The sequence below is a fragment of the Oculina patagonica genome, chromosome 2, assembly GCF_052425735.1.
Source record: "Oculina patagonica isolate OP01 chromosome 2, crgOcupat, whole genome shotgun sequence".
Lineage (NCBI taxonomy): Eukaryota > Metazoa > Cnidaria > Anthozoa > Scleractinia > Oculinidae > Oculina > Oculina patagonica.
In genome coordinates, this window is record NC_135759.1 from 36,169,124 (window position 1) to 36,191,317 (window position 22,194).

At 39.4% G+C, this 22,194-nt stretch overlaps 1 protein-coding gene and 1 pseudogene across 2 annotated transcripts in view; both read left to right on the plus strand.

Moving 5' to 3' along the window:
- Positions 1-776: 776 nt before the first annotated feature.
- Positions 777-11,879, plus strand: LOC144644489 (protein-glutamine gamma-glutamyltransferase K-like; the record flags this gene model as incomplete). The annotated part of the gene is made up of 12 exons (XM_078503980.1): positions 777-969; positions 1,404-1,667; positions 2,571-2,701; positions 4,265-4,372; positions 4,817-4,991; positions 5,118-5,256; positions 6,002-6,105; positions 7,164-7,412; positions 7,742-8,026; positions 8,865-9,028; positions 9,566-9,711; positions 10,626-11,879. Coding segments are annotated over 12 exons (2,106 nt in total), but the record flags the coding sequence as incomplete, so codon positions are not given.
- A 1,764-nt stretch (positions 11,880-13,643) lies between these two features.
- Positions 13,644-22,194, plus strand: part of LOC144644491 (uncharacterized) — a 34,227-nt pseudogene continuing 25,676 nt past the window's right edge. Inside the window, exons 1-11 of the transcript XR_013569125.1 lie at positions 13,644-13,863; positions 13,942-14,040; positions 14,929-15,012; positions 15,982-16,485; positions 16,884-17,084; positions 17,584-18,300; positions 18,806-18,998; positions 19,571-19,725; positions 20,353-20,537; positions 21,029-21,104; positions 21,447-21,647. The product of XR_013569125.1 is annotated as an uncharacterized LOC144644491 (transcript). The remainder of the gene's footprint in view (positions 13,864-13,941; positions 14,041-14,928; positions 15,013-15,981; positions 16,486-16,883; positions 17,085-17,583; positions 18,301-18,805; positions 18,999-19,570; positions 19,726-20,352; positions 20,538-21,028; positions 21,105-21,446; positions 21,648-22,194) is intronic.

A 22,194-nucleotide genomic window follows, 5' to 3' on the forward strand; every position in this document is an offset into this window, starting at 1 on the left:
TGACATGAAGAAAAAATACTGCTGAAAGAAGTAGGCTCGAAAAAAATAGTCTATAACTACGCGCTCACTGATTATTTGATCACCTCATATCCAACTCGGCTCATGAAACAGTTAACGTCACGAGAATTAGACGACTATAACTCGATATTGAAACAATAAATTAAAACTATAAAAGAATTTGTATATCATAACTTTTTCCACCCATTCAAGGTGAAGAATTAGTCTAAAAAACAACGTGCGCAAAAAGCGCGTACTGTCCGTGCTGTAACACGAATGATTGACGCTTGCAGTCCAATTGCAAGAATGGCACGTATGTTGTCTTATTTGGTTAAAATGATGTCTGCACATAACCAATCAGATTGAAGATTTTTGTTTTAGTCATGATGAGTGGCTAAGTGAAAAAACAACATAAACAATGTTTTTTGTTTGTTTGTCTGTTATGTTTTATGGCAGTTTTCGTTTCTAGCCATAGCTTACAAAATTTGAAACTTTCGGACGATGAATTTGAGAGAATTCAGTGACTTGCGACAGTCACACTTCAATTTCGTCATGAGTTACAAGTAAACAACGCTTGCCAAGTTGTTTAAAGAAAATAAATAAATAATGAATATTAGGTTTACTGTGTTACCCTAGGATGGTGAGGATGTCGACGTCAAGATGACATCGAAACGTCTGGTTGTTTAAAGGGGCTAGGTCACGACTCGCGTATGCGCACACTTTCTATAGTATGGTGGCACGTTCTAAAGGAGAGACTGATCTAATAATCTTGTTATAATTGCATTTCAGCTGGTCAGTTGGAGGCGCAAAAAGTGAATTTACATAAAGAAGAAAACAGAGAAGCTCATAAAACTGATGAATACGAGATTGATCAATTGATACTCAGGAGGGGGCAGTCTTTTGACGTCACTGTGACGTTTAACAGAGACTACAATTCACAGACCGATGTCATTACGTTGCAGTTCGTCACCGGTAACGTATTTTTAGTTAATCCTTAATTATTTCCTGTTGCCTATGGTGTTAAGTCATTTTTTGAGTAAATACCGTAGAATTCCGGTTATAAGCCCCCCCGTTTATAAGCCCCCCCGGTTATAGGCCCATCTACTTGGAAACAAAAAAATACATCCGATTATAAGCCCCCCCGGATATAAGCCCCCCTCTACCGGATGACAGTACTGAACAGGGCTAAATGTTGCTTTATTACGCGTTTTTAACTTAAAAACGTATTTCGATCAACACTCCCGTGGCTCGTTTCGAAACATTTTTTTCATTCCGCTTATAAGCCCTCCCGGATATAAGCCCCTCCGTTTATAAGCCCACCCAAAACCCCTTATGAAGTTGTATAAGCCCAGGGCTTATAACCGGAATTCTACGGTATATACATGTTTTTAATTACTTCTGTGTAGGTAAGAATCCTCAGCAAAGCAAACGCGGTGGTATTGTGCGAGTCCAAAAACAAGATACACTCATCCTTTCGAAATGGGGATGGCAGGTCAAAGAAGCCAATGGAAATACAGTTCGCCTGTCAGTCATGTCTTCAAGTCAAGCTGCGATTGGCTATTATGATGTGATGGTGGAGACCAAGTCTAAGGACTCCACTGGAGAACAATCTCTGCATCGACACAAACACGAAGAACAGATTTGTATCTTGTTTAATGCGTGGTGTCAAGGTAATTTTTTCCATAAAGTCCGTATTACTAAACATTATGAGAATTGAAACTATTAAAAATGTTGTCATTGACCAAGCAAATTGAAAAGTCTTATGCTTTTATTAGTACAAGTCTACTGTAATGATTCAATTTAAGGTTAGAGGCACAAGCAACGGCCACGTCGTCTATTTTTGGTATAAGAGAGATAGAAGGAATTGTATTTTGCATCACAAATACGACAAAAACATGTCTGCCACGCGAACAACGACTCGGTCCAGGCGTCCTCTGAGGTCAATACAATGTGGGCAGATAGTATATGACAGTACCTTCACATAAAAATAATTAACAATTATTCGCCGAAGGCGAAGTTATTATTTAACTATATAATCACTGAGCCTGAGGCGAATAATTGTTTTAGTATAATTTTCATAGATGAATATCAAAAACTGCAAAATAATAAATGCATACGTAAAAACAAGTTTAATTCATCGATTGAAATCGTAATTTACACGTAGAGAAATGGGATTGTGCAAATAGTGCAATTAAAGTCTCACGTTATGGTGTATAAGCATAATTTCCTGAAACGATCCGCGAAAAAAAAATCAAGGACAACTTTTCAAACTCTTAATTTATTAACTTCAAGTTGACAATTCTTAATAAAATTTTAAAAAGGTACAAAGCATAAAAACAAAGAGGATCGGCAAAATCCATAGCGTCCAAGAATAGCTAGAAAATTACGTAGCTTTCTATGCTATGACCAATTGGTCGCAATTGGTCAAGCCAGCAAGTACGTAATAGTAATAATAATACGCCTTCATTTAACGAGGTTATCATAGTTTACTGGTGGCCATAAGTAGTTTACTACATATTATATAAACTTAACTACATATTATATACTATAGTGTCTGTGTTCACTCTTCACAGATGATGTGGTGTTCATGGAAAACAATGAAGACCTTGATCTGGATGTTGACGAATACGTGCTAAAGGAAGCTGGTCATATTTGGAGGGGTAGCTGGAGAAGATTTTCAAAAATACCCTGGAACTTTGGACAGGTATGACCAGGGGGGGGGGGGGAAGAAACGAGGTCTGGGACCGAGTAGCGATGCTCTCACAACTTGCAAAGCGATCAATTCACGATGTAGTCAGCGGTTTTTGGACGATAATGCAACAGGCAATCTTTTCCCGCGAAATGGAAGCTGCTGTCGTGGAATCACTTATTATAAAGGGGTTCAATTCTCTTAACTAAAAATCTAAAAGCAGCGTGTTTAAATCCGAAAATTTCGTCATCGTCGTGTAGTTTTAAGAACGCAGAATTTTGTGTGCATGCCGTGCTACTTTTCAGTGCTGAAATGCAAATGTTTGACATGTTTGTACCACGATTTTCAACTGGCCCACATGGGGATTGTAAATGAAGTAAAACAAAGAAAGACCAAGTCAACAAACAACCTCAAACAATAGAGCAAGAACAATAGCTCCGACCAGCGCGGGAATATTCGATCGACACGTTTTCATTACCATTCCCGTGATGGTTTTATTTCATAACAAACACCACATATTGACACCAAGAACCTTTCCGGAGAAATTTTAGCTGCTTTAAAGACAAAACTTAGAAATTCTTTTTTATTACTACATATATAAAAAAATCGAACTCTCTCACTGGTCCCATGTTGTTTTTGTTTTGGCAAGTTCACAAAGAAAGGAGCTGCTCATGCGCCTTAGAGACATCCGCTGACTACCGCCCCGATGATTGCTTTGCAAGTTGTGAGAGCATCGCTCAGATTTCATATAAGAGAATGTATGGGAAGTTGCTTCCCCCCCCCCCCCTGGGTATGACCTATGAATTCGGGAGGGGGAATATACGTTGATTTTTCAATTTTTTTATCATTCGGTTTAGTTACTCGGTTTACCGTTCTTCGTGATTATGGTGAACTAAATTGTGAAAAAGAAAAACAACATTTGAGTTTACTGGGTTGCGACCTTGCTCGATTCCATTTGCCATGGGTTTGCCGATGAGAGGTCACAAAATAGGGCACAAAACATTTCTTTGCGTCCCGCTCGTAATTGTCCACCAAGAACCACCAAGATGCATTATGAGCAACATTGTGTCCGCAGCAGATGTGTCCTCGTTTGACGCCTTAGTCTTCTTGGGAATTGAATTATTCTTGATATTTGGCTTGTATATGCATATTTTAAGAGCGTCTCCCAGGACAGTTAGCACATGGAAAGCCCTCTTCGATTTGGTAAACAGTAAAGAATAGCTATGAATTGGCAGCCCCTCAGCTTGGTTGGTGTCATCTCGAAAGTGAAATAACGTCGTTGTGACGTAAATGAGAGTACAAGAACAAAAAACGAAGGTGCTTATTGAGTGACGAGGCCGGCCAGGGGGGTGGCCGGCAAGTATAGATATCAATAATTCGATTCGTGGCCTACCATGTCTGACTCGTCCCCAGTCGTCTTTTGAGCCCGTCTTGAGTCGACTGTTGAACACGGAGGGAATCATGGAATCGCCTTGCGATTTTCGCATAAGAGTCTACTGGGGACAAGTCAGCTGCCATGTTTCATAACTTTCGTTTGCTTTTGATATGGAACGTATTTTAATTTTCCTTTATATTCAGTTTGATGATGTGGTCTTAAAATCCGCTCTGTGGTTGCTGAAAAAAGCAGAACTCAGCCCTAAGTCGATGTCTAATGTAATCCATGTGGTTCGAACCATGACATCTATGGTAAGTGCTTCCATCCTCCCTTATGTAGAATTACAGAAGCTAGAGGGTGCAATTCCGGCTGTCATCACTCGGTACAGCATGTTGCGACTCGCGCAAACCTTCAAGATTTAACTGTATCACACCATGCCTTTGAAGCCGTTAAGTTAAGTTAAACTGCCTGCGCGGTTTTAAGCTTGATTATGCTTCTTGTTTTACAATCGCGTTTAGCACTTTGGTGACTTTGGTAGAATAGGAAAAATCTCTTAATTTCAATCATTTTACTCAGACAGAATTCCTAAATCCCAAACCTGTCTTCTTCAACTCATGCATGATATGTTTTGGGGACGATAGAGGGGGGCTGAACAGTTCATGAGAGTTATCCTTCACTGACATTGAATCCATTTACACGCTTGACTTTAATAAATACAAAGTTTCTACTCGCTTATTTTCCCTACAACCTCTCAGGTCAACTCTGCAGATCGTGGCGGAGTCTTGGAAGGTCGCTGGGCAGAAGATTTCCCAGACGGCAAAGTTCCCTGGCATTGGAGCGGAAGTGTTGAGATTCTGGAACTATTTTGGAACACAAAGGAGACTGTAAAATACGGGCAGTGCTGGGTGTTTTCTGGACTTCTGACTTCCTGTACGTGAGCCAGTTTGATATTTTGAATTTTATTTATTATCGTTGTTTGGATTGCAGGAAGGCGACCAGTAACGGGGTTGTGTGACAGCTGCGTGACATAATTTGATTGATCTGTTACGTTTTCAGTGTTACGAGCATTAGGAATACCAACAAGAAGCGTGACAAACTTTGAGTCAGCACACGACACAGAGAAAAGTTTAACTATTGATTACCACTTTGACGCGGATGGAAAAGCCGAGAAAAGCTATAACAACGATTCAGTGTGGTAAGAATGTTAGGGCCTCCCTTTTCTTTTTACTATTTTTACAATTTTTAAATTTTTATACTTAAATACACAAATATTACTACCATTACTATTTTAAATCGAATTCATTTTTCATAATAGCTTAGCATTTTTTATTTTTATTTTTCTATTTTATTGTTTTTATTTTAGTAGCGAACCTGTAAAGTAGTTTTTAGCTAAGTGTCCCGACCACTCTAAATCAAGTATTGCATTGCATTGTCACCTTGGAAAGCGAGAAAAAAGCGGAAAGAAGGAAACCGCGGCGTGCTAACATCATGTTTAAATTCTCGTACGTTTTCTTTCCCCTCTGCGCGCCAGCGATTCTTAGAGCTCACGGCCTGATTTTTCTGTCGCTTAGAGAGTTTCTGCTTGTACCATACAAAGATAAGACAACATTGAGATTACCCCTTATTGGTAGGCCGTTACTGTTAAGTCCCCGTTCGCGTAAACATTCAAATTTCACAGTACTTCTCTTGATGATTTTACAAAGCCAAATTTGCTGTGCAAACCCGAGAAATAAATGTAATCCATATGCCCACACCCCACCCGGCTAAAACACCGAGGAGTAACACCGGGAAGTACGAGAGGGGCGATAGTTGGCTCAGTCATTGGGTCATGGTGGCACCCGCCAGTTTGCAAGACTAAAATAATAAGTCAACAACATGGCTGACTATAAGGTTCGAGGATAGTTTTAAAATACTCACGCTGTCGCTAAATTGCCATTTAGGAACTATCACGTGTGGAACGAGTGCTGGTTTAAACGCCTTGATCTGCCAGATGGACATGATGGATGGCAAGCTATTGATGGAACCCCTCAGGAACAGAGTGGAGGTAAAAATGCTGCTGTTTAATGTTCTTTCTTTAGTCAAAAAAGTAAATACGAGGTGTAAGTCGAAGATACTCGCGGCGAGCGCAAAGACACCACTTTATAATTTCTTTACGCGTAATTCCCCAATATCGCCCAATCCCACGCGCTGACTTGTTGAATGATCACCACTCTTAGACTGCTTGCAGTCTGTTTTTCTCTCGAAACTTAGTAAATAATAAAATATACGAGAGTGCGAGACTTGGCGAGTGGTTAAGACGCGCAAGGAAATATTGGGGCGGGACAAGAGTGCGCGCGCGATCGGATATTTTCTCGTCTCGCCCCAAGCTCCTTGTCAGATCTATCCAGTTCAACCAGTTAGCTCGCGTTCCTGATATAACCGCGCCCTTGTCAGAACCTTAGAGAAAAGACAGACTACCTTTAGTCTAACTATCTCTGCTCTGTTGATCCGATTCGCATTCAACTCCAGTTCGTGATGATATTTATCGTCATATTGGGATCCATAGATGTTCGGTTATTCTAATTTGTAAAGGTCATTTCGTTGTACCAGGGTTCAGTTCTACTGAGTTCTACACAATTCACGTAAGCCTTGGTTGGGCTGAAGAGTATCATTCGCGATTCCAGGGGCGTTTTATTGGGTTCACGCTGTTTTAATCTCTCTTGAAGCTGTTTTCATACTGTACGTTGTTGCATACTCGTGGAATATCGATTTGTCGAAGAGGAATTTCATATCCCCAAGCAACCATGTGTTATTTTGTTTATTATATAAACCTACTAATAACGAGGTTTTTGACGATTTTTCGAAGATTTTCGAATAATTTCACAAAGTGTTGTCCGAAGGTCGTACGTATGTTTCCGAACATTTTCTGAAATGTTTCGACTTAATTAAGCTGACTTAATATCGATGAACTTTGGCTCATTGAGCATTGAAGCATGGCAAACTCTGCGAGCTGATTGGTCAAAATATCACACATGTGTTGATATCATTTTTATCCACACATGGTGGCACCATTTTTATCGATTTGCTACCATTCGCTATACCACTGCTCTTTATTTATTTCAGGTATATATCAGTGTGGACCAGCCTCGGTGAATGCCATCAAGAACGGGGAGGTATACCTCCATTATGATACGGACTTCATTTTCGCTGAAGTGAATGCCGACAAAGTTTATTGGGAAGTTCCCTTCTTCGACGGCGAGCTGAGAACAATTCAGATAGACGAGAAGTCAACTGGGAAATGCATCAGTACTCGAAAGCCTGGGAAGACAACAGTAAGAAGCGACCTTACAAACCACTATAAACATCCAGAAGGTTCGTGTGGCTTGTAATGGATCTAGTAGGGTTGCTCCAAATATGAACACCTGCCGAATATTTGTGGGACAGTCTTAGCGAAGCTTGAAGATGAATAAATATTTTTTTTTTGTTTAAGTCCCTTAACCCCCTAAGCCTCGGTGCCATATTAGAATTTTGGTCTTTTGTCAAAAGGGATATATTTTCTGCGAAGATTCCGCAAAATCCCAGTTGCATGCACTGGAATTATACAACGTTGTTAGGCGCTTTAAACTTGTAGGGTAGAGAAGGGGAAGGGGGTGGAAGAATAATGTTACTGTTTTAAGATACCTTATACGAATCCTTCACAGGTTCAGATGCGGAGAGAAGAGTGGTGGAATTTGTAAACAAATTTAGCTCCAAAAAAGATCTCGAAATCTACGACCCTGCCGTGAAAGATGTCAATTGCAAACTTGACGTGGTTGATGAAGTCAAAATTGGAGAAGCGTTTAAGGCCAACGCTACTGTAAAGAACGAATCAAGCGAAAAAAGAACAGTCACTAGTGATTTTACAGCCATTTTGGTGCATTACACTGGACGAGCAGCCAAAACTCTAAAAGAACAAAAAACCACTGTTGTCTTGGAACCAGGCGAAGGTAAATGATTGCACTGTGTCGTTTGAAGCAGTTTAAAGAAGTATTCTTTGTTTGATCTCTTGGGAATTGTGGAACAAGGACTACAGAAGATATTTTGATAACTGGAATTACTAGTTTTTAGACCACCTACTTAGTAGTGAATTTATGAATTTGAAATTGTTACGTTTTACTCAGTTAAAGCTTACTCTTTTTAGATAGCACTGACATGAGAAAGAAAAAAATCATTGGTATTTTTTTCGTGGAAGGTTATTTCGGCGAATTCTGTGAAGCTGTTATACAATCAACGATTATATTGGTCCCCTTCGGAGATATTTGTGTCAATAGTCACAAAACATACAGTCTCAGTTTTTTTATGTATAAAGAGCTTTTTTATAAGAACTTTAAGGCTGTGAAAGGCCGGCAAGATTTATAACATGTCAGAACGTACCCAAGGCTGAAATTTGGTACAAAATGAATCAACCTTTATTCAAAACTACCCTAGAAACAACACTGTTATGACGCCTGCAAGTAACGTGAACATGCAAATGCATGCACATATCGTTTCAAAGTGAATTTACTGTAGAACCACTTTGCTTTTAAATATTTCAAAACTAAGAACATTCGGCATTCAGGCTCAAGTCGTCAGTTAATTTGCATATAAATAAGAACGTCCAGCCTCGGACGAAAATAGACTGTTCTTTTTCAAAAGGGAGTGTACTACTGAAAAGATCAGTCATTAACTGAATGTTGTTAGTTGTTGTTGTTGTTGTTGGTACGCCATGGCCTTGAACCAAATGTTTTCCCGTCCAAGCCTTCCTGCTTTTGTCAACACGCTAATATTTCCCCATATTTTTTGTAGAAAAAGGTGTTACTCTAGACATTTTAACCCGTGAATTGCTGGGCAAGTCAGCTGTACCAGACGCCAGTATCAAGATATTTATGAGAGGTTCAGTGGATGAAACAGATCAGCGTTTTGCCCTTCAGGATGTGGTCGAATTTATGAAGCCAGAGTTGAAAGTCACGGTACGAATGTTAGTAGAGTTATCTGTTAGAGTAACTCGAAGATTGTTTGTAATTTTTGACTTAAAGGACCAATGTCACGATATATTAAGTCATTTTTTCTGATTCCTTTCAAATTGAATGAAACCTCGAAATAATAGTTTTCTAACAAAGAAAAACAACAAAGGAGTAATAAAAGACCAAAATAACCAAGAATGGTTTCGACTGATAAAGATTTAATAAGGCAAATGAAGTAAGAAAATTAAGATAAATTACGAAAAAGGTTAAGACAACAGCTACCCGAAGTCACTACTGAAGACACAGAATATACAGATTCTGATCACTTGGGTGGGGTGCTTGTCCATCAAGGTTACCGATTACATTCTGTTAGTTTTCTAAATCATTTCGCTAGTACCTCTAGAGAGAGGCTCAACGGGATTGAAGTATCTTGTCCTGAAACATTACAGGAGAAAAAAGACCATAATACACAAACACGTCTCTCTCACGAAGAGTATATTCTACATATCCCTTTATATTGTTGGCTTTTATTATTTTTTCCAGGTTCTTACAACTCCTTTGGAGTTAAATAAAGACGTTACAGTGTCAGTGTCCTTAACAAACCCGTTACCGATTGACCTGACGAACGGGAAATTCCACTTTGAGTTCAGCCGGAATATGGAGCCGAAAACAATGGTTGTTGATTGCAAGTAAGGGTTTGTTATCTCCCTTATCGCATCGTTAATTCCCTTACACTGAACCCATCAGGGTTTCTTTTTACTTAATAAGTTTTCAATCGTTGAGGCAGCTTTGTTTTCTAAACCCCAAACCAAAACAGCTCCAGAGAAGAGTATACATGACGAGTATCACAAACGAACTATTTTCAGTGTCCTCATTACTTAGACAATTTAATTGGATAATTGATTATCCAGAAGAGAGTTCAAGATGGTTAAGAGGTCTTAAGAAAGTACGTAAGCCTGAAAAAGAGTGTTAGCCTGAAGGTTGAAAAGCTCTGGTAAGCGACCAACCGCTAATGGCTAGACAGTGAATGTATGAAAACCATGAGATTCACAGATTGCATACTGACGAATTACTTTCATGAGCAGTAGCTATCCTTGTTTTCAGGCATGTGGATCTCTAGAATTTCCTTTATAGACTTCTTGAAGATAGAGCTTTCATGCAGGCCAGCTTTCTTCACTAGCTACATCCGGCTCGAACCCCAAAATTGCTCGCTTATCGGACCTGCGAGTTTTCTTGCTGTCCCGGGGGGGGGGGGGACTCACATATGAAAGGGGTGGGGGTGCTCGTCGTCTCGCTTAGGGGTGTAAATTTCGGATTTTGGTCACACTTAGGGTGTTCCGGAAAAAACGCTAATAATTTTAGCCATCAAGATCTCGCTTAGGGTTGCACACGAAGAAATATACAAAAAAATTATATATTTAATATTTCGGTATCTTTAAGGGGTCAAGAAAAGCTTCAACCCCGCCCAGATTGCTCTCTTTTATGGGTTCTTTCCAAAATTTTCGACGAGCATCCCTGCCCCTTTCATATGCCACCCCTGGGACTGTCCCTTTATAATTTTTAGAATTAGCGTCTTTTCTGTTTTTATTTCTTGATATTTTAGGGGCCCAGTACGTGCTAACAAAAAGACCGAGATAACTGCGACCTTCATTGCGGTGAACAGACTAGGATTTCGTAGCGTCTCAGTCAACTTTAACTCAAGTGAAATCACTGGAATCGTTGGAGATGCATACTTCTATGTCTCCAACTAGTTCGTACTAGCTCTACAAACATCTGTAAATATCCAAAGTTGCTTTATATTCTTACTTTTCACTTTTGAAATAAACGGAAACAAGACTACCGATTAGAAATAAATTAAGGACAAAACAATCTACACTACTGTCAAAAGCACTAGAGTGGCAAAACTGCCGGTAGAGATTTGTTTTAAAAGCTGTTCGATTCTTAGTGATCTGAAAAAATAATTGTCACTTGGTTTGCGTTTACAAATTCTTGTCAGCGATGATGTGATTTTTAGGGTCGCTCTATGGTCATATTAAAAAAAAACGTCGTTTTTCCAGAATTTGTATGCAAAAATAGTGCTAACGAGCTAGAAGCGTGCGAACACACACGAGATGTACTTACCTTCAAGAAAAGGCAGGTTTTTGTTTGATTTTAAAGGTTTTCATGCATTTTGCAGCAGAAAGTATCGGAAAGTCGCGAAGCTATGTGTTTTCCCGTTAAATAAAAAGTGACAACGTGATAAATGTTTTTAATTTAATTCACCAGATCTAGATTGACGCGGCGCCAGACGAAACTTTAATAGCGAATGCATTTTACCACTTTACCAGTTGCATATCTCCTGAATATGAGGCTTTCCCCTCCTCGGAAACCCACGGGCAGGTAGTCGGGACTACGGGATTTTCGCGGGAAAGTTTACAACACGTGAAAATCCCGTTGTCCCGACTAGCTGCCCCTCCCCCGACAAGCTGTGAACAATCAACTTTAACTCAAATAAAGTCACTGGACACATGTAACTATCCGAAGTTGTTCATTCTCTTCTGTCCACAGAAATGATTATTTATTTGCAAGCTGTAAATTGAATGGTTTCTCACATACTTAATATTTAGTTAATGAAACGAGCCCCTCCGTCTCAGTGTTTGTATTTAGCAAAACGCAAAATCAGAAATGATAATTTTACTCTTGCTTAAAACGATGAGACGTCGTCTGGGTGTTTTAACTTTTATGCAACTGAGGTGAACTCTCAAAATGTCAGCTATGAAGCACACTGCGTTTCAAGCTGCGATTGATGTTGCAATAGAAACGAGGCTAGGAAATGAACGGTAACTGTGTTTATATTTATAAATAAAGGGTGCCAAATTATACGTGTGCGATATTCTTGTCTCTTGTTTTGATCTCTGGTTCTTGAAACTTGTTCAGTTTCCGTTGAAGCTGCAGTGTTTCACAAACTTGTCTTGTTTCTCTCGCAAACCCCTCAACACTGACTCGCCAGTCAAGAGATCTGTTCAGTATGGTTTGTTTCCCTACACTACAACCGCCACAAATCTATTGTTTACCACCACGCGCACCACGATTATACTGTTTCCCCCTCCTTCACCACCGTGGTGGACAAATTTTGTTCGTGAAACAATGAAATTGTGGTGGGCCATCACCGTCTCATAGTTTCACGAGCAAAGTTTGTCCCTGTAATTTTTCTATACCCCCTATATATCCTTTCTCTACTTGCTCTTTACCCTTCCTGTACCCCTCTGTATCCTTTCTTTATCAGCCATCTGTACCCTCGCTCTGTGTGCCTTTCCTGTATCACTAGGACATCGCTTGTTTAATACATGGCAGCTGTTCGGAGTATTGAATGGAAAACAAGGCCCGTTTACTTACACAGGCAATTTCTGGTGCGAATTTTGTCGCGCTCTCCAGTGCAACTTTTGTTGCGCTCGAGCTGTTGATGAAAATCGCACGAGAGTCGCAAATGTGAACTAACGGTGATTTTGTAGCTGCGATCTCGGGCATCTCGCAGCGGTTTCCAGCCTTTTCAAAAACTCTGGATCACTTTGCGATATCGCGGCAGAAAAACCGCTGCAATTTTACACTTGCGGTTTTCATTGTGAGCTGTAGTGTGACCATAGTTAGTAGAGGAGACTGGTGGTCCCCTCTACTAACTATGGTGTGACGAAAGATGACAAAGATGCATTGGAAGACATTGGAAAGTGTGACGAAAATCGCATCAAAAATCATCTGTGTGCTTGTAAAAAGCTAAACTTCTGCTGATCGAAGATCATGGGATCAATAAGGAGAAACTTTTTAACTAGCTTTTTAACAGTCTAGGTTATATAACATAAAAAGTAGGTGTTACTTCGGCAGAAATATTTATAGACTATTAAATAGCGCGTATGGCCCTATTCTCCCAGAGGAGAGCTAGGATCTAAGTCATTAAATAGCGCGTTTTAGTTCACGTTTTGAACTGTTCTCACTCATGCCTTGCTGTAAAGGAAAAAAACATTCTTTTTCAGTCGAATGATTGGCAATACCATAGTTAGTTACTAACTATGGCAATACTTAGGCTTCTTGTCTTTTTTCCTGGAGCGAGTGAGATTCCAAGGTTTGAAAAACACATGTACCGGCGGATCTGGCCAACGCGGTTTCATGCACTGACAAACTTGACGTCACAAAGACAAGTTTGTCATTGGAATTCTTTAGCGCATGCTCTGTTTCAACTACCCTGAGAGTAGAGTCTCCTTCGATAGAAGAACAGAGTCTTCCCAATTTTTCTAGGAAGATCGAAGAAGGCTCTACTCGCAGGGTATGTTTCAACTGTTCAAGTCAATTTTTGAGATAGAAATCGGCCACTAGTTTTCGACTTTTGCGTATTCATCTTGAAAAGCGTGGAAGTCGTGGAACAAGCACAGTAAAAGTGGGATAGTAAGGGCCCAATCGCACAGTAGTGTTCACTTTTGAGCAGATTTTTACTCGGTCCCATGAACTAATGGTTAAAAGAAGGCTATGAAGGTCTATAAATGCTACGGAGGGCCAGGAGGGTTTTTGAACGGTGACAAAGTTCTTCGCTCGTAAGGGTCTGGGACAGAACTTAGCAGCCACGCCTGCGGCTGACGTGTAGTGTGGAGTCCGAAGCAGTCAAACAACATGAAATCCAGCTGATCGGGACTAATCCATTCCATTCCACATATACAGCTTACTGTTCGTTTTAGGAACAGGTAAGTCCCTCCAAGATGTGGGGGAGACTATCCTCCATGGCCCAAGCCGTGCAGGACAAACTGGAAGAGTCTTTAGGCGAAGATCCAGGCGAAGATTTGGAAGCATCGACAGGAAGTCCGTCGCAGAGCAAGGTTGAAATTCATTCATTCGGTTGAGATCGTTTCTTTCAAAGTGTCGTTCCTTCTCATGTTTAATTCTTTCTTTTAAAGGATGATTTTATCAAAGAGCTAAGGACAGCGTTAAGTCAATCTGAGAAAAGGAACGAAGAAATCAACCGCGAATTCCAGAAGTTGTTGCGACAGAAGGAGGTGTTGTATTTTATAATTTTGTGTTTACATGCTGAGTTCTTTGTTAAGTTCCGCACAAAATATTGGTCCGTAGACCAGGATATATATTTTCACATTGTGTAGGTAAAAAAATTCATGTAGGTGATGGTTTTTTCTTGCAATCGGTGATTAATTTATGTTATCCTTTTCTCTTGAACCACAAGAAAAAAATAATTTAATTCTCGAATTTACATGACTGTGAAACCGACTGTTTATTTCTTGTAGTTTATAGTTTGGTGTAATGGGATTAAAAAGGTGTCAATTGTAATACAGTAGTGTTGTGAAAAGGAGATAAGTTAAAGTATTACCTCGACTAGATTATTGTTTAACGGTGTAACAAGAGGTTTATGGCGAAGATAATAGTATGCAATGGACACAAATTGCACTTCTTAAGTCTGCTTTGCATAATCAACAAATTTTTTTTTCTGGTGTGACTTCTGATCACACCTTCTGGATAATTTATATCAAAGAAAGAACCACTACTGTACTGCCATGAAAATTTATCAGGAAGCTAGATAGAATAAAAGATAGGGATTCATGATTCATTACAACTGCATGTGGGTCAAAATTTAACATACACTCTGCAGTACTGCAACCCAATGTCCTGAGGCCTTCCAAGGGGGTTTCTGATGTCGCATTGTTGCTCATTTACAACCCACCTGTCCCTATTTGGTAAGTGAAATAATGTTAGTTTCTGCCGGCTGTTGGTGCTCTGGAACAAGATTGTCGCTACAGTTTCAGCTATTTTGGAGCAATGTCACCTATCGCTAAAACCCCTTGGAAGGCCTCAGTACTTACACTAACTTAATGTTAACTTTATAGTCATGGCTATACACTGATCTGTTTCTAAACAATTCATTTATTTTCTAGGAGGAACTTGTGCAGCTCAGAGAGAATGTCAGAGCAGGAGCATCATTAGAGAGTACTGAACTCTTTGCAGAGATCCAAGATCCCGTAAGCTACATCTGTACTACCTTATTCTCACTAAATTTCGTGAGTGCTTAATTTCGCGAAAACTCAAGAGCCATATTTTGCGAGCACTTAATTTCGCGATTTTGAGAGTAAGGTACAATTGGAGTGTACTAAATTTCGTGATTTTTATCTCTTCTTCAGTATGAAGCTTTTACCTCGAAACTGTAACACAATAATTAATATGAAAGTCATCGTAAAAACAGCAAACAAAACAATATACACATATATGACAAAACATAAGGTATTCAACAGTCTAAATCCCTAATAGGTTCATCTACGACTGCAAAAGCGAGATTTTGAGGAACTTGGCGGCAGAGAACAGTTCGAACAGTGCGACCGATAGAGTGGGAGATAACTAATGGACAAAATTAAACAAAAAACTCCTAAACATGAAGCTCAGACATGTTAGAATAACTATGATAAAACACATCGAGTTTCATTATTTTTTTATATTATCAGTACGATATTAAATTTCGGGATTTTAAACTTCGCGTGTCCTATATTTCGCGAGTATTAAATTATTTTTCGCGATTTTAAAATCGCAAAATTTAGTACTCGCGAAATTAAGTGAGAATAAGGTAATTAAATTTTACTATTTCATCCTCAGTTTCTCTTAAATAGAAGAGTTCATGTATTTCCATGAAAGGAGAAGATACAGTCTGAAAACCCTTTCCCTGTGGACTACAGAAAGAACATAAATTATGTATCCAGGGATAATAACCACCTGAGGACTAAGCCTAAAACTTTGTATGAAAGGGAACCTCTTTCCATATTAAAAATATTATATAATAAATAGGGTTTGAGATTTTGCGATGGCTTTCCAGGTGAGCTGGAAATTTTTCGGGCCTTAAAAAAGGCCACTGGGCACCCAACATTTCTCACATAAGAGTCTTTGACCACCCAGCACCCTTCTAAGAACACAGCTTTGTACTAATACAATTCCTTTTATAGGAAAATCCAGCCCAAAGGAGCAACATCCAACAGATTCAAGCATTGCTTGCCAAAAAAGACAGCACCATTCAAACCTTACAGCAGCGTCTGGATGAGAGTGAGAAAATGGTCAGACAGCTTGAACAGCAGGGAAGGGATAATGAAGAGAAGGTTATGAGTGAATTGGCCGTCAAAATCAGAACTGCCGAAGGTTTCCAACTGAAACTTGAGGAATGCAAACAATTGCTGGAAGATCGAAACAAGACCATTGAAGGACTGATGGATCGACTTGATGCTCAGAAAAGGCTCATAGATAGCCGTGATCAGGTTATTGATCAACTCAAAGCCATGAAGAATCTTGACAGTGGTGCTGATGAGCTTGTTGCCACGTTAAGAGAACAACTGGAAGCAATGAATGGTAGGCTTGAGAAATCTGTGGATGAAACTCAGTCAGCTAAGAATGAAGTCCGTGCACTCAAAAAGGAATTGGAGGCCAAGAGTGAAATGATTGCTGCTGCCGAAAAGGTAAGATGGCATTTACATCTGCTTTCAGTATTACGTGCATAGCAGCTTTCTTTCAACATCCATCTTTGTGCTGTTTGAAATGAGCCAATTCAAACCAATGCATACTGGTGTTTGTTTCTTGCAAATAGCTGCAAGTTCCGAAGGTCATGCTAGTGGGCTGTGATTGGTAGATTTTGATCCATCATGTTTATTTACACGCATACATACGTAACACACTGTGTTACTGTGTTATCTGTCAGATAATTTTATCTCATGACAAGATAGGTTAAAACAGCCAACCATTCATGCTTGTCCACAGCACCTAAAGTTTGGTCATGTACTGCAAATGGACATGGCATGTGTGTTGTACTGGATTTAAAAGTGTTTCTATAACGTGTTTTCAATGCTTGTTCATGTAGCTGGAACAAGAGAAAGCTTCTTTGTTGCAACACATTCAAGAAATTGAAGAACAGCACAAACAAACTGTCCTAAGGCTGCAGCATCATGTCCAGGAAAAGGAAAAGGTTCTCGCTGCCGAGTTTGCTGAAGCTGAACAAGTCTACAAAGCAACTGAGCATGATCTTAGAGAGCGGCTTGAGGAGAAGACACAAATTATAGAGGTTAGTAGTTATAATCACTGGATTTTTTTTATGTTTAACAACAGGGCCTGTGGCATAATCAAACTTTTGCACTCAAAATGCTCACCATAAACACTGAGTACAGGAGAAACTTTACACTAGAAGTGATTCAAGCAAAACCTGCAAATGCATATCAACACAGTTTTTTCCAGAAGAAGTCTCTATATCCAATCTTTCCACTATTTCGAAACCAGAATGCGTTGAACTTTTGTCTTGAAAGTTTCTGTTACGGTCTGCCAAACTTCAAACGTTTGATGACCAAACGTTTGGGCCGCATGTGTTCACGCTTAGATACACATTACAAAGAAAACAAAACAAGAAATTTGATGCATACATGTTTAACTGTTCAACTGAGTTGCCCTTCATGTTTTCTCATACTTCCCCTGAGAAAGTTAGCAAAAATTGTTTGTATTGAAGCTTAATAAAATTAATTATTTATGTTGCTGATGCCATATGCTTTTTTCTATTTCTATATTCCCAGTCTAAAGATGAAGCCATTCAAGTATTCAAAAGAGCCATGCAAGAAAAAAACTTGAGCAGTGAGGGGACCTCGCCAACCTCTCACAGCGACAAAGTAGTGGCTCTACTTGAAGAAAAGATAAAAGAACGTGAAGAGATGATCAACAACAACTCTCATAGAATAAGTGCACTTGAAAAGGATACTGCAGACAAACAAACTCACATTGAATCACTGGAAAAGGTAGTTGAAGATAAAACAGCAGAAGTGAAGGCGTTACAAGACACAATTCATGCCAAGGATCAGGAACTTGAGGAGATTAAAGAGAAACATGAAAGTGAACTCAGTGAAAAAGAGATGAAGCTTGCATCACAAACCAAAGTGAATGATGACTTGGAGAAAACTATTGCTTCTTTGAAAGAAAGTCTTGCAGGGCTTGAGTCCAAGGAAAATGTTAATGAACGGCTCTTGCTTCTTGATGCAGAGAAGGAACAACAGTTCAGAGATGAAAAGGAGGCTTTTAAAGATAGCGAAAAAGCTCTGCATGTTCAACTGCAAAGTTCGCTTGACCAGAACAACAAAATCGCCGAGGAACTTGCCTCAGCAAAAGCTGAAGTTGAGGCAAAAGAAAAAGAGTTACGAGATTTAAATGCCAGGATGGGAAAGTTAAAACTTCAAGCAAAGGCTAAGTTGACGAGCCTTCAGAATGAAAAGGAAAAACTTTCCAAAGATATGCAGGAGGTACTTGTCATGACTTTGTTTTAGTAGTAAAACTGTTAGCATAACCCACTTACTGTCTGTTACATTGTAGGTAATTTGTGCAATGTGATTGGCTACACAGGTGCCGTCAATTGATCGATAGACGGCTCTCTGAGCGCATGCTCAGCTTTTGCTGATTTTTATCAAACAAAACCTTCAATAAATCAATTCTAGCAATATTCTGTGCTAAATAGATCGGTCAGTGGCTTATGCTAAAACAATTAGACGGCTTGCTCTTGGTTTCTAGCAACTTTAATAGTTGGCTTGGAGCTTTGCCCCTCACCAACTATCAACCGATAAAAAACTTGAGCTCGCCATCTAATTGTTTACCGGGGTATTTCATTCCCCAGTCCCTTGCAACATTACATGTAGTTTGTGTCAACTCGGTACTTTGTGTATTTACAGCAGTACATGTATATAGTACATTATAATGTTATAACTGAATAGTGTTGACTTAAAGGTTCTACATGTATTATTTATGATTCAGGTTGAATTGCATCTGCTGCGTGAAAGAGAGGAAAAGTTGGCGCTACAGATGAAAATAGCACAAATTGAAGAAGACAGAGAAGGAGCAGAAACCAAACGACTGGAACTAGAGCAAGCACTTGAAGAATTCGTTAGGTCAACTGATAAGAAAGGCAAACTGGCTGCTGCTGAAAAGAAGGCTTCTTTAGATCAAGGTACACATGTAAACCCTCTTATTTATTGCTCTGTTTATCATACATGTACATGTGTACATTGTTTTTTTACAAGTGCCTTAGCAATAGTTGCACAGTACATGTACATGTACTCTTTGTGCAGGGTTCTAGTTACATGTAAGTTTTTAAGGCAGGGGTCAACAAATATTCCAAATATGGGTAAAATTGCTACTGCTTCCACAAAGTCATGCCCAGATTCCCAGATGTCAGGTCTTGCAAGGTTGGCATCTCTCAGGGATGTAGCTAAGAAAATGCTAAGCCGGCTCACCGACAAGCCCAGCTGGCGTTTCTGGCCTTGGCAGCCCTTAAAGTTTACCCGTAGTCTTTGTTTTCATGTGAAATTTTAGCCGGATTTAAGTTCTCTTTCAGCTGGTGAAATGAGCCGGCAGCCAGCCCTTAGCGAAAACCCTGATCTCTGTGATTGTATGCCTGAACCACAAGCCTATAAAAATATAAATTATAATAAAACTGTGAAACAGAGACCCTTTAAAATGGTACAGTTTTAAGTTTGTAAATTACATTGTAACTGTGTTGTATTGTGTCTATCTTTACAGAGGAAGATGATCTACCTGAAGAAGAGCTAGAAGGCAGTGGTACAGTGTCTACTATTGTGGGCTCCAACACAGAAGACTCTGGTTTCACCAATGTTATGAAAATACTTGAAGAAGAGAGGTACTGCATGGAAAGAAGACTTGATCTTATCACTAAGGTATGTTAATCGATTCATGATGATGATGATGATGATGCTGTTGTTGTTGTTTTGTCTTTATATAGTGCACTGGTTTCTCTATTAAGTGGTCAGTTTGAACATGGCTTAGCTGATTATGTTTTGTTTTGGAGAAAGACACTTTCAATTTCTCACTTTTCACATCGCCCTACACATAACCAAAATGCTGTTACAGTATACATGTACATTACGATACGGAGTGAGTAGGCCATGTACTACCCATGTAAACTTAACCCCACCCATGTAAATTGTATATGTGAAGGTTCTAGAAAGTATTTTACTGCCTATAGAATGCTCAGGGGCTACTGCCCCTGGAAAGGAAATAGAAAACTAAACCTACCCAGACAAAGAAAACCCTTGACTATGATGAAATTTGAACCCACCCCCTCTATATCAGATCACCCTTCTGGGGTAAACCTGCTATGGAGTACATATACATCAGTGTAGCACTAGAGGGGGTACCAATACTCCTACACATAGTAACTACATGCTACAAAAACCATACAGTCATGTAGTTAATCACTGACACTGACATTCTGATCGCTTTATGAATGATTGCAAAAGAACCCAGTCAAATCGTCACTGATACAATACTTTTGTTTCCTCTAGGAACGTGACTCTTTGCAAAGCAAGGTGGAAGAACTGGAGGAAATGCTGGAAGCAGAAAAAGAACGTCAACAAAAAAAGACAGAGGAAATCAGTTCAGATGAAGATGCAGAGCATGCTAAACACATGGCGGAGGAGTCTTTAATGATGCATGTGGAAGCTCTTCAGGAAGAAAATGAAACACTCAGGTACATGTTATGCCCCTTTCACCACGTTAAACACTTACATTATTGGCCAAAGTAAGTTACCACCATTTTTTTTAGACATAATTATCTTGTTTCTCGCAAGACTCTTCTCTTTTCTCTCAATACTCATCTTGGTTCTCTTGAGATTCATCCCATTTATATTTTCCACAAGACATGTCTTGTTGGTCTCAAGGGTCCTATCATTTCTCTCAAGTTGTGTCTCATTTTTCTTGAGACTTGAGTTGTCTTGTTCTCTCAAGATGTGTCTCCTTTTACCTTGAGCAAGATGTGTCTTGTTGCTCCCAAGAGTCATATCGTTTCTCTCGAGATATGTCTCATTTTTCTTTAGACACATCGCATCTCTTTCCAGATGTTTCTCGTTTCTCCTGAGAGTCTTCTTGTTTCTGTAGGTGTTGTGAACAACATTAAACTTTCAGGTAGTGGTCACTCACTACATTTAGTAATTTAATTAATTTAATTTTTTTTATATACAGAGCAACTCTAGAATTGGAGCGATCAGCAGTGGCAAACCTGCAAGAGCAAATGAAGCAAACTGCATCAGACCAAAAGGTACATGTATATGTTTGAGTCTAAACATGTCTGTTGTTGTGAACCTCAATTTGGTGTCTGCAATAGAGAAAGTCTGTAGTAGCAGGAGTGTTTCCAGTAATTCTTAATCGCCAGGACTTCAATTTCTGTCCATAATAACTGTGTAGCGAGGTGTCTAATGGAGGAGTTGACTTTATAAGCAAATTGCTATGAAATCTGAAATGGAGTGAGTCATTGCGAGGCGCCTGGTAACAATCTTTCAAATGTGCATGCAGTCAAGTAGCAGGTTCAGTTAGTCAGTTATACTAAGTTTGTTTATTCACATTTGCCTTTAAATATTTTTCTTTATTCTTGCCCATGTAGCTGGAACAAGAGAAAGCCTCTTTGCTGCAACACATTCAAGAAATTGAAGAACAGCACAAACAAACTGTCCTGAAGTTGCAGCATCATGTTCAGGAAAAGGAAAAGGTTCTCGCTGCCGAGTTTGCTGAAGTTGAACAAGTCTACAAAGCAAATGAGGATGATCTTAGAAAGCAGCTAGAGGAGAAGTCACAAAACAAAGAGGTTAGTACACTGCAGTTACAATTACTGACTTGTTTTTGTCTGTTGAACACCAGGGCCCAAAAACAGTAGAATCTTCATTTTTTGGAACCCTCTGGTTTCTTGAAACTCCCAATTTCTCAAACCAATATTTATTTTCATTTCCCTTTGATAGTACTTCTTTGTAATTTTACCCCTGATGTCTCGAACCTCCCGATTTCTTGAAGCAGTCTTTGTTTCCAGGTTCGAGAAATCGGGATTCTACTGCAAATGTTGCATTCTTGAAATATAATAAATGGACCTGGCACTTATTTGTGGTACAGCTTTTATTTGAAGCTCCAGTAGGTCCTCTGTTGTTTTTTACAAAGGGAGTAAAAAATCGAAAATTACTTTTAACGTGATAATTTTTTGTATTCTTGCACATGTAATGTAAAACAACAACGGCTACAAAACAATTGAAAATGAACATGTACAGTTTGGGAGATATAATGCCCGAAGTGGCTTTTAAGCTGGCAGGGCTTGAAGCTGGTCTGTCAATCTAGAGCACTATCCAGTAGGCCACTGCGCCTTC